Genomic DNA, 13,192 nt, shown 5'->3' with positions numbered 1-13,192 from the left:
AAAAAAAAAAGAATTACAAATGTACCATATTTTAATAATAATACTTTTCTCATAATTACACTCATAATTATACTATTTAAAGGGTAGAAAATGAAATTGTCAAATTAAAAAGCTGTTTAGTCGTGAAACCTGCCTTATAAGAAGTTAATAAAACACAAATTTGATGTATTTTAATCGTGCGGTTTAACTCCTTAAACCAAATAAAGAGTTGAATTCACAACTTCTTTCCCTCTACTCTAACTCATCGGGCCAAACAGTAAACACCCCCTCAATCACAACAATAGTTCAAGTACGTAATCCTTTTTTTTTTAGTAAAAATAAAAATATAAAGGAAAAAGTACTTTTTGATTTCTATGTTTTTGTCTAGTTTACATTTAGTCCTTAAGTTCTAAAATGTTACCATTTTAGTCTTAAGTTTTAAGTTTAGTTTCAATTTAATCCCTACATTTCAAAATATTACAATTTTACTCTTAAGATTTGAGTTTTATTTCAATGTAGTCCATAAGTTTTAATATTTTACAAATTAATCTCAATTTTTTACTAAATACTCAATTTTCGTCTTTAGTTGTTGATGTCTAGTAATTAATTTAAAATAATTATAATCAATTAAGTTTCACTATTTTTCAAAGTTATTAAAATTAAATTTAAAATTTTACATCATAATTATTTTAAATTAATTAATAAACATTGACCCCAAAGATTGAAAAGTTCGTATTTATTGAAAACCCGAAGTTTAAAATGTAAATTCTGAAACCTAAGGATCAAATTAAAACAAAAACTCAAATCTTAATAGTAAAATTGTAACATTTTGAAACCTATAAAATTAAATTGAAATCAAACTCAAAACTTAAAGACGGAAAGTGTAACATGTTAGAATTTAGAGACCAAAATATATAAAATACACCCAAAATTTAGGACAAAAAGATATTTTTTCGAAAATAAATGAAAGGGGCATATGGGGAAAGTGATTAATATTTGAGTAGAAAAGGCAAAGTAGTTCCATGAAAACTGGACTTTGTTGTTGTATTTTGTTAATAATTAAGTTAGGTCTAATTTTAGATTAATTTATAGTCACCACCACATTATGTCTTTGTCCCAACCCAACCACACACCTTCTTAACAGAATTCCCACTGCCTTACCACCACATGCCCTTTTTCTACACAACCAAACAAAAACAAACCCATCCTATTTTTGTTTCCTTTTATCCTCTTCTAACTCTCTTTCCTTTTAAGTTTATTGCATTATTTTAGTTCAATCTTCATTTTAAACTTTAAGTTTGGTATCTAATTTAAGAATTAAGATACTATACATAATCTATAAGTGCATTGAGCTGGTGATTGGTGTATATAACCAAAAGACACAACCATAGGTGAGAATTGGATGACTACACGACCAGCTAACCTAAGTTGCCTACGAAAAGAGATCTTGAATACCAAACTAAGTAGAAATTAGGCCGTAATCAATCTAGTTGAATTTTTAGATGTTTATCATAATATGTCGTTATCACTGGCTTTTTAAAGAATATTATCACTATTCATAATTAGTATTTTTTTGAATTTTTAATAATTTCAAATCTTCGTGAGATGTTTTGCTTTATCCTCCGTTTAAATCACTCATGATTTTGAACCATGTGATTTTAAATTCGAGAAATTATTTCGATTTTTTTAAATACATTTGGAATGAGGAAGATTTGAAATGCATGTATTTAAAATTTTGTGTTTAAAAGTTACCCAAGAAAAAATAATAATAAAGTTACAAATTTTACTAATATAGGATTTTAATTATGATTTGTTGGTTGAAAATTAGAATATGACAAAGTTAAATAAGTCCTTTAAATCATATGAAATCTTATGAAATCCAACCATATTAGTTCGAAAATTTATTTACACTAAAACAAGATTTGAAATCTCTTAAAATCTTGAAGTTTCAGGCAAAACAATATTGAATAGACCGAGTTTAAACATAACTAAATTTGATTTTTAGATTCAAAATAAAGATTTTTCTTAAAGTAGATTTAAGGAAAAAAAGTCGAACAAAATTAAAGTAAGAGAAAATAAAGGAATGATATGGATCAATTGGAAGTGAAATTCCAATTAATTAGATGGGTTGATTAAAATTAATAATAATATAGGAGTAAGCCAGCACATGAGCACGTGAAAGTCATGTGCAAGAGGTATTTGAAAAAGACCAATCAAAGTGATCCTCAAAGGCCTTACCTACCTCTTTGGCTGTCCTCCACATGTGGGGCACCTACCCTTCTAAAAGCAAGAATATACATGGGATTGGCCCCACCATGGTAGATAAAGCTTTAAATTTTAGCTTCCTTCTAATTAATATTTTTTTTCTCATTTCTACTTAAAAATAATAAAAAGGAAATTGTTTGGTAAATGATTGACTGAGACAACTAATTTTAGATCTCACTCACCCCCTTTTTTTTAATAAAAAAAATTATAAAAACCACCTTAACATATTTCAGTTATTGCAATTACACCTTCAAACTTTCAATTATGAAATTTATACAAGTGTTAAAAAAAAAATTATTATTTAAGAGTCCAATTTCTACAACTTTTACAAGCTTAATGATCTAAATTTAACACTTGAAAAAAAAAATTAAAGACTTAATTTTTAAGGCAAATATCAATTTATATCCTTGAACTTTAGGTGCTCTATCAATTTAAACCCTAAACTTATAATTGTTTTGATTTAAACCCTAAACTTTAGGAGTTGTATGATTTAAACCTCAAACTAATAATTGTATTAATTTACACACTGAAGTTTTATAAGTATATCAATTTAAAACCCTGAACCTCCATAATTGTACCAAAGTAAATCCTCTATTATATATATATGTGTGTGTGTATATATACTTATGAAAGTTTGGGGTTTAAATTGATATATTTATAAAAGTTCAAGGTTTAAATTGACACGATTATGAAAGTTCAAGGTCTAAATTGATACAACTATTAATTTGGGGTTTAAATTAATACATCTCCCAAATTTCAAGATTTAAATTGATACAACTCCTAAAGTTTATGGTTTAAATTGATATAATTCTTAGTTTAGGATACCCCAAAGTTTAGGAGTATAAATTGATATTTGTTTTAATTTTTATAATTGAAAATTTAATGGTATAATTACAACTATCGTCATATTTTTGTTTTTGTTTTTTTTTTTGTTTTTTTCATTCCTTTTTAGTTCTTCCCCCAAACCCCAAAAACAGAGGACCTCCAAACATGGTTAGATTTTCAATCCCCTCCACTTTTTGTCATATACTTTAAATCATTATGGTTAATATTCATTTGTCATTATTTTAATACGCGTGATTTGGAATAATAGCAAATAGTTCCCATTATTATGTATAAATATCTACTGTTAGTTAGGTAGGTAACATTGGTCACTTTTCTTATTTTTTCTTTCTTTTCCAAAATTGGGGTTAGAATTTTAATGTATCATCTTTAATTATACTTGTTCAATGACTTATGTTAGTAATATCTAGCTTTTTTTTTTCTTCTATACAATGAAGTGAAACAATCTTTTCTTACTTAAAAATTTGTTAGACATACTAAAATCGAGTTTCAAATTGTTGTAACTTCTAAAATAATTATTGGCAACTATGTTTTTACAAAAAAAACGGTTGTAATATGAAGCTATTTATTGTTTGGTAAATTTTAAATTTAGATATGAATAAGTAGGTTACTGTCTTTGGTAAATAGATACTAAATTGTTGTGTTTTAGATATAATAACTAAAATAAACCTATTATTAAAATTTACACTTTTTTCTATAATTTTTTATTTTTAAACCATGGTTTAAAATGTTATATTATTTTGGTTGTTTTGATTGATTGCTGTGCTTTATTTTTTATTTTTGAAAAAAAAAATCAATTTGGTATGATTTTTTTAAAAAAGAATTAGAAGATAAATTTTGATTATGATGTGAGAAACATATTATTTCGAAGGATATAACTGAAAATTAAAAATTAAAAAATTATTAAATTGTACAAGAATCGATTCCTAGTAGGAATTCAAAACTGTGTAAACTAGAACATATGTTTAAAAAGTGATTCTACTGGGTTGAATCGCAATTTTTTTTTTTTTTACCAAACACAAAAAAAAAAAAAAAAGATTAAGATTATTTCAAAATTACTTTCAAATCCTCCCAAAATCAACTTCAATTCCCGCTAAGTCATCTCACATTTAGATTGATATATTAATTCAGCTCATAAAGTTCAACATAATTCTACGTATATTTTTCATACACAATATAATATGATGTTACATGCAGACAATTTTGATTTTGATTTTGATTTCACTCGAAAATATTGTATCCTATATTTGTTCATACTTCTAACTTATATATAAAATTATATTTGTAGCACCAACAATATATTTATACTCTCAAACATATTCTCCTACTCAAGTTAAGTTTTCATTGTTATATTGCATTATTACATTTTGCTATATCTCTGACATTTAATGTGCTATATCTCAACTTTATCACCCATTTTAATTAAGTGATAACAATGGACCATTTTCATAACTAGCTTTGAGTCTTCATAGATATTAAGTTCTCTATTAACCAAATCTAAAATGATCAACAATCTTTATTAGTCTTTCTAACTTGACTTTCATAATAACATTACAATTTTTTTTCTCTCGAGTTAAACACAACATTTGGAAGGATTTGAACCTTTATGACCAAGAACATATGTCTTGACCAGAAAAGTTGTAATGAAAGGAAATTGATAAACAAAGGATAAGAACAATAAGAAATCGATATAGAGATTTACATGGTTCACTAACAAATGTGTTAGCTACATCCAACGAACAAAAGGAGAAAGCAATTGTATTATTAGAGAGAAATATCAAATAATACAGATACAAAGACATGATTAGAAACATACATAGCTCCTCTCTAAACTCTAGGCCCAAAATCGTAGATAACATATAATGCATATCCAATTTAAGTTTCAGGGGCAACACTGTCAAACCGTCACCAAGGTATATCGTCTCTAGATCTCGATTCGCTGTGCTTGGTCATTCGAAGTGGGAGATAATAAATTCAAGACATTCCAACCAAAGCTTTACTCAAATTGACAACAAGATAAATTTCAAACATTACGTCTGAAATTGTTACTTCGACTCGATGAAACTAAAACTTTTATGATTGGAAACAATCACATAGCATGTGACCACAGCACCTACCATGGAGAGAAAAGGTGCGATGTTTGGAGATTGGCATCCTCAATTTGACCCACTTTATTTCACAAGATCCACATGCCATTGCCCTCTCCCCTCTACCAACCTAATCTAATCTCTTTNAGTACATATAACACTTTGAGTAAAAATGGTTCTTTTTAAGTAGTTGTCAAAAATGTACCTTTCAATCTATCTTATCCAATTCCCCCCAACTCGGCATTTGCCCGCTCGACTCGCTTCCACGTCGCTGATTGTTATAAATATTTGAATTATATATATATATTTGTGTGGTTTTGTTACTATTACTATTGTTGTATATATATATATATAGGAATTGAAATGAGGAGATTGGTGGGAAACATGGGACATTACTGACAATGTCAGGTGAAAGTCAACAATATGTCTGCAGTTCAAGCACAATAGTGGTTGAGGGAAAAATTAGGAACCATGAACTTTGTCAAGAACAAGGGATATGGTAAAGATCAATTATTTTCAAACTGGGTTGCATGTGGGATTTCTGGATCTAATTCAACTACTTCAATGGAAGGGAAATGAAAAGTGATGAAATGGGTTGAATATTGACATTTCTTTTTCTTTTTCTTTTTCTTTTTGCTTATAAGCCCATTGACATTCCTATTTTTGCTATTTAGGACATATATTATTTGATCATTTTCTTGCATGTGGCTGATGGCCTTCCACGCTTATACAGTTCTACCTTTGCAATTTCAACCCCAATTGAACAATGAAATGTTTTATAATGTCCAACTTTGAAAGTACCTTATCATAATGTCTTCATCAGATAAAAGGAAAAAAAGGGGAAAATTAAGTTCGTCCTTAAGAATTGACCACCTCCAGAAAAAAGTTTTTTTTTTGGACATCAATCTTTCGGTCTCCATTCTAATAATGTTTATCTAGCATGTTTCAAAGGTTGGATTCGATTGCTATCCCATTAAAGCAGCCCCTAAAGAGAAATCTATTTTCCAATCGAGTTGTTATTTTTTGGGTGCGAAAGAGTGTTAAACCAAAATAATAACGAATTAACAAGCATTAACTGTTTCGAAAGATCCAACCACTGAAAAGAACAACTAATTTTAACCACTAATTCCAAAAGAGCGTAAACCTTAGAATGCCTTAAATTTATTATCTGACACTTCGGATGACCAAGCGGTCTAAAATTTTAGAATGGTATTATATACAAACCCTTTAATTCCATTGACGTCTCCGTATCTATATGTTCTCTCCCTTTGTGGTGGATATAGCTAAAACACTATTAATAAACCACATGAATCTTTGTATCATCCTTTACCATTTATGCTTCATTTTCAATTGTCGATTTTGTCTCTGTCATGACAAACTACATGGTTTAGTAGCCTAAATCTCTATCCAATTCAACAACCTAGAAGAAAGTACATAAAGATCAAGCTCTTTCCATGCAATCAGACCTGCTACTAGCATGCATCACAAACATTATTTCCTTCTTTCCTTCTTACATTGTTAATGTTGGTACTTAAGAGCATATTATAAAAACACAAAGTTACACGAAACATGCCCAAAATTTACAGCTCAAAAAACAAATAAATGAATGCGAACACGAGAGAAGTGTTCTATGAGGAAGTTCTCCATTGAAGTTCAACATGGATGAGTCCATTCTTTGAGTCTATGAGATGGTATTTCTCATTAATCCTTTTGTTGGCCACCACATCTGATAGGCTGATATCCACATAGCCAAGACATTCCTAAAGCACAAATCAAAACATCCTAAAAAGTTTCATTCAACAACATAAGTAAATTAGTGGCTTAGGTTTGGTTTTATTGGTAATGTTTTATTACCTTTGGATGCAGCAAACCTATTTTTGAAGAACTACTTATAACTTCTATATGTAATTTGTCTTTCGTTGGAGGTTCGTCTAGTGAAAAATGGAACTCCTCCTCCCATCTTGGATCTCGATTCTTCTTCACCCGCTGTACACCGTTTTGAAGTCAAAAAGTTAGACCCTATTTGATGACTATCTAGTTTTCTTGTTTCTGGTTCCCCTTCGATGACTACTTAGTTTTTTGTTTTAAAAAATTAAGCTTGCAATCGCTACTTCCATCTATAGGTTTCTTTGTTTTTTAATTACTTTTTAGGATTGTTTTCGAAATCCAAGTTGAAGCAAAACAGAGTAGTTTCAAAAGCTTCTTTTTTTTATAATTTGACTCGAAAGTCTAAGTGTTTCCTCTTGAGATGTGAAGACTCCAATAAGGAATTCGTGAGAAAACAAGTATGGACTTCTAAAACTTAAAACTAAAAACGAAATAATTATCAAACGATATCCAGCCTTAGTTGTAAAATTTTGTTCTAACATGATTGTAGTGACCTAATATGTTTGATAACAATCTTGTTTTATGTTAAAGTGAATAAAGAAATTGCATTGACTGACATACCTTAGTTTTTTTCTTATCCCCTCTGAAGTAAATCCTTACAAATGGATTGGTATGATGTTTTCCTTCAACATCTTCAGCTTCATGAATTATGACCACCAGCAAACCGCCACCGGCTGGTGTTCCATCGGGAGCTTTTGGTACTGCGTGCTTTTCCTCAAAACCTTTCGCTATCTCCTCCTCTTTAAATGGTTTGTATTTAAGTTCAACTACAACCTGACCGCGATGCTTCTCGTTTTCGACCCCATCTGAATCAATGTTCTTTCTAAGGTCAAGAGTCAAGATTTTCACCTCATCAGGAGGAAGATCTTTCAGAGGTACAACATTTATGCCCATCTTGTCATGCTTCCCAATCTGAGATATTTTAACTCCACATTTTCAGAGATACAAGGCTATACTTTCGGTTCCCGTCCACCGGGACACAGTCATTATTTAAGTTGTAAGAAAAAATACCTTCTCCCAATCATAAACATGGATCTCTAAGGCTTGGGATTGAGGATCTCTAACGACTAACTTGAACTCCTCATTCCATGTGGGGTTCAAATTATTGTGCTTCACGGACGTCTTCTTCGAAGGTAACTTGTCGTCGGTGAGCTTTAGTTTCAGATATGGATCTGATGCACCTAAAAGATCTTTTTTTCTAAGGTTCATTGCCTTCACAACTTTCACATGAAGAATTCCCACAGGCTTCTTATAGGCTCTATAAAGTTAATTATATAGTCAATTAATTTAATCCAAATATAGAAAGAAATCTTCAATAAATTTCACAAGGAGGATTAACACATACTTGGCCGAGTCAAGAATTTGTATTTTTAGAGTCTTTGGCCATAGATACATACTTGCTATCTGATCTTTTATGCGCTCCTAAGAAATTCAATTTAGAAAGAAAAATCATAACTATGCAACAGATAAAGCTTGATCTGTCAGAGAAAGGTGTTCGTGAAATTAAGCATAAATGCTAAACACTTGGTTGATTCAATGGCCATCCTTTACATGGGGAGAGGGAGATGGAAATGAAAATCAAGATAGATAAATCGATGAGATTCATCGTACCTGGACAAACATATAAAGACCGGGTATTGACATAAGGTCTATCCCCATGAGCTTTAGTCCAAAATCAATGTGTGGCTGCAAACCGTGCAAGATATTGTCAATAGAGATGTCGAAATAGAAACATGGAAAAACACATAATGAACAATCGTCTTCCACCGATATCACAGTTATGTTTAACCAGCAAAGTTAACAGAAAGAACAAGTAATTCAAAGGAAAATAGCACCAAAGATTAGCACCTAAAAAGGGTTCCTTAGAAATTCAGGCCTTGTAGGATGAAAAATCTATCTTGAAAATTTTGTTTGTTTCCTTACAATTCCTTTAGAAATATCAGCATTCTTAATTTCCAAAACTTAAATGTAGGTCGAATCGGGCCTAAACAAATAAGCAATTTTTTAGCTTAGCAATTTCTACACTTTTTTAACGCTACCGAGACCCTTCGGAGGAAACAATCTCAACATTGCGCTCTCAAATTAAACTAGTTGTGAAGACTATAAAAACATTGTAGGCTCCTCAAAAAAACTAAAAACAATCACAAACCTTTTCCATAAGAGAGACAGAAATGTTTGCAAAACAAGGAAAACTTGGAACCAGTGGCTTCAAGATAATCCGCGGCACGGTGAAAACTTGCAGATCCACCATCTTTCAACAAAAGCAAAAGGGGGTGAAGATAAGAACTTGTTCTCACAAACATTTCCTTGGTCCAAAAATGTATAGTTACCTGAACAGTGGCTTTTAATCCAAAGGTTCTAATTGCAACCATGATATTGGGATTTCCTGCCCATTTAATTGCAGGTTCCAATATCAACTCCTTTTCATGCATCTCATAGACTTTCATACCTGTTAAGAACAAAGTCGAGTTAAAAGATCTTTGCAGCAAACACCAACTCTCCCAGGACTAATTCGTCATCATGACGTTCAGGCAGATATTTTAGCTTAATTAATAACCTTGTGGACGACCCGTCGACAAACGTAAGAGTGTTTTTGACATGTTTGGGAGTGATTCTAGAATGGTTAAAATCATTTTTGTCATTTTCAAAATCACTAAAAGAAATACTTTTAATCATTTAAAATCAATTTTAGTAGTACGAAAAATGCGATTAAAAGTGTAAAATTGAACATTGAATTGATTATGAATGATTAAAGATGTATTCTGGAGTGATTTTAAATGTGATAAAAATGATTTCAACCATTTCAAAATCATTCTCGAACATGCACTTAGAGGAGTAAAAGGCTACAGGACCAAGCACTTTTCCCCGCCATCGATTGGCTTCGTCATTCAGCTCTCATATAGGTGTTTGTTTTGAGATTTTTCTAGCATTGGAGTGAGTATCCTTAAAGCCATACCAAGTTTCATTTCCATTTAAAAAGGAGCAGAGAGAAGGAGTTAAGCAAATTATTCGAAAACCTTGAAGAGTAGGCGAGAGCGACCCGAGCGTGAGCTCTTGGATTTCAACGGAATGGATCTTATACTTGGGAATTTCCTCAGCAATTATAGGCTTAACAACATTTCTTACTGTCTTGGCAATTGCCTGAGCCAGAGAGGAAGTATTATAAGCAGAATGAAGAACAAAAAAATGTAACAAACTAAAATGATAAAAAAGTAAAAGAAAAGAAAAGAAATAAAATAAGTACCTTATCAATATAAGGCCACATATATTCAATAAACATATTTAGCCAATCCATCTATAGGAAAAAGGATACAAAAAAATTGTTAGCCAAATCCAAGAACACAATGAAAAATTCCAAAAACTCCCTATTTACTATTTTCCATATTATTTACTTACACGATCATAATCAGGATTTTTCACCCAAAGTGGCATCTCGAGGAGCATTCGTTGTATAGTTTCAGGGTCGAGATCAGTCAACGGCTTAATCTCAGGATTCTGTGGCATCCTCAACACACAAAACCAAATTAAAATTTGAAGGAAAACAAAACAGAAAGCATACAATAATACATAAATTAGAAATATTAATCTTAGGCCCATGGACCCATTTGATAATGATGTAGGCGTCATTTGATAACGAGTTCACTTTTCAATTTTAGTTTTGTTTTTGAAAAGTTAAGCTTATAGATTTTGATGCCTACCTAAGAGTTCCTATGTTTTGTTATTTACTCTTTTGAAGTGTTTTCAAAATTCAAGCCAAAGCTTTGAAAACCAAGAAAATGGTTTTTGACAGTTTTGTTTTTTAATTTAGATATGAGTTCACATGCTTCTTTAATAAAAAAAGATGAGAACCATGGTAAAGAATTACAGGCAATTTTTTTTTTTCAAAAAATCATATAGTTATCAAACAAGAAGCTTGTTTGATAATGTTTTTAAAAACCAAGCTTAAAAACACTAATGTTACCTATTGATTATCTTGTACTGTTATTACTTTTTAAGAGTCGTTTAAAAATCTAAACCAAGTTCTGGAGAGAGGAAAAAAACCTAGTTTTTAAAAAGATTTGTTTCAAATATAAGAAAACGAACTAAAATATTTATAAATATAATAAAATTTCACTGTCTATCTATGATAAACTACTATTTGTGTCTATATGTGTCATGATAAACACAGATAATACTTTATCGTGGTCTATCACAAATACATTGTGATATTTTACTATCATTTATAAATATTTTCAACAGTTTTATCATTTAAAATAATTTTCTTTTTAAAAACGTCATTTTTGGAATTTAAAACTATGGTAAAGAAGTTGTAAGAAAAAACACATTTTAAAAATTAAATTGTTTTCAAATGAGATTTTTGTTTTTAATTTTTAAAAAATTAATCTTATAAACATTATCTCTACCTATTAATTTTTTTCTACATTTTATAAATGCTTTTAACTTGGTCTTGAAAACTAACATGCATTTGTTTTCTTAAAATTGGTTAAGAATTCAAATAATTCACCACTTACGAAAGCATTGTATTTTTTTTTTTTTATTTATTTAGAAAATAAGCATTGAAAACCAAAAACAAAAACCAAATAAGTATTGAACATTACCTTGTTTTCTATTATTTATTTGCATAAATTGGGCTTCTTTGCTCACAGTTATTTACCATCGTTTTAATTCTTTTAGGCAAGTTGAGCTTGATAACATAAGTTTATACCCATTGGGCTATCATCTTGTTGGGAAAAAAAGTATTTTTGTTTCTAAAACTTAAATAGGTAAGCTCAACTTATTTTTAAAAAATTACAATAATAAACTAAAATATAGCTATCAAATCCGCTTTACTACCATATCATACTAATGTTTTTCAAGGCTGTGAATGGTCAAAGTGGACTTAACTCAACTAGCATAAATTATATGTTAACGACTCAGAGGTTTGTGTGAATCAAATCGTACCTTAAAAAAATCCCACCAAAGGTCGAGACATGAACAAAAATCCAACTAAAGTATATATGTATCTAAAACCATCAACAACATACCTTCACATCACTTGGTTTGAAGTATATAAAGAAGAAATATCCAGCGATCAAACCGACTGAAATTCCCACAAAGAATCCACAAGTGCTCCAAAGGGCATTCAAAAAACCCATCAAAAACCGCCCTTTTGGCCGCAAACCGCCGTGTCGGTGCCGGAAATTTCGGGAACACCCCACTTCCGACGTCCTCTCGCCGGCGAAGGTTTTTTTTTTTTTTTCTTTTTTTAAATTGTACTTACTTTGATTGTGAAGTTTTTTGAAGTTAGGAAAAAGGAAAATTCTTTTCTTATTTGCTAATCCACCGAAAAAACGTGATTCGTTGTCACATTTTCACGACAAGAGGGATTAATCAGAGAGATCCGGTTGAAGAAATGTTTACACGTGGCTCCTCAAAAACACCCTTTGTTTATTATTATTGTTATTATAACAGCATTAAACATAGATAATATTAAAATAAAAGTTAAAAATGAATTTTAAAAATATAAAAAGAAGGAAAACTATTTACATAAAATAACAAAATTTTAATCTTTTTATAAAGGTTGATAGAAGTCTATCTATAATATTTATATTGTTATTTCTATAAAAAGTTTGACATTTATTCTATCTGTAAAAAATTTTTTGCTAAAAATCACTTTTAGTCTCTAAACTTTTATTGAAGTAACAATTTAGTTCCTGAATTTTTGTTTGTAATGATTTAATCTTTGTACTTTTAATTGTAATAATTTAGTTCTTAAATTTTAGGATATAACAATTTGGCTTTTGTACTTTTGAATTTGTAAGGGTTTAATCTCTATTGTAAAAATTAGTGTTATGATTTAATGAGATTTTTTGCATAAATAAATCGATAAACTAATTAGAAACTAAATATTTTTAAAAATACAAAATCTACATCATCAAATAATAAAAATTGACATCTAATTTTGATGAATTTTTTCATATTAAGGACTAAATTGTTACATACTGAAGTTCGAAGACTAGATTGTTACAAAATTAAAAGTACAAGGACTAAATCGTTATAAACCAAAATTTAAGAACTAAATTGTTACTCTTACAAAAGTTTAGGGACCATTTTTAACCTAAAATAAAACAAATATTCCAAAATACAAAAAA

General features: G+C 29.8%; 1 protein-coding gene across 1 annotated transcript; it reads right to left on the bottom strand.

Moving 5' to 3' along the window:
* Nucleotides 1-6,623: 6,623 nt before the first annotated feature.
* Nucleotides 6,624-12,394, bottom strand: LOC120088557 (synaptotagmin-1-like). The gene is made up of 12 exons (XM_039045951.1): nucleotides 12,086-12,394; nucleotides 10,458-10,556; nucleotides 10,306-10,356; nucleotides 10,079-10,202; nucleotides 9,392-9,510; nucleotides 9,211-9,312; nucleotides 8,673-8,747; nucleotides 8,407-8,483; nucleotides 8,073-8,319; nucleotides 7,623-7,973; nucleotides 7,029-7,160; nucleotides 6,624-6,934 (listed from the first exon to the last, which is right to left on the bottom strand). Exons 1-12 carry the CDS (start codon nucleotides 12,194-12,196, stop codon nucleotides 6,803-6,805), a joined length of 1,620 nt encoding a protein of 539 aa, XP_038901879.1. The 5' UTR covers nucleotides 12,197-12,394; the 3' UTR covers nucleotides 6,624-6,802.
* Between the last annotated feature and the right edge of the window lie 798 nt (nucleotides 12,395-13,192).

Source organism: Benincasa hispida, chromosome 10 (assembly GCF_009727055.1).
Source record: "Benincasa hispida cultivar B227 chromosome 10, ASM972705v1, whole genome shotgun sequence".
Taxonomy (NCBI): domain Eukaryota; kingdom Viridiplantae; phylum Streptophyta; class Magnoliopsida; order Cucurbitales; family Cucurbitaceae; genus Benincasa; species Benincasa hispida.
The sequence above is the reverse complement of the archived record's forward strand: the minus strand, read 5'-3'. Positions and strand labels throughout refer to the sequence as shown.

Bases quoted from the DNA above. Each gene is read 5' to 3' on its own strand.
- LOC120088557 (XM_039045951.1), bottom strand. From the start codon at position 12,196: ATGGGTTTTTTGAATGCCCTTTGGAGCACTTGTGGATTCTTTGTGGGA. The intron at 10,557-12,085 runs GTATGTTGTTGA...AGGATGCCACAG, and splicing joins TCAAACCAAGTGATGTGAAG to AATCCTGAGATTAAGCCGTT. The intron at 7,161-7,622 runs GTATGTCAGTCA...AACGGTGTACAG, and splicing joins GGGATAAGAAAAAAACTAAG to CGGGTGAAGAAGAATCGAGA.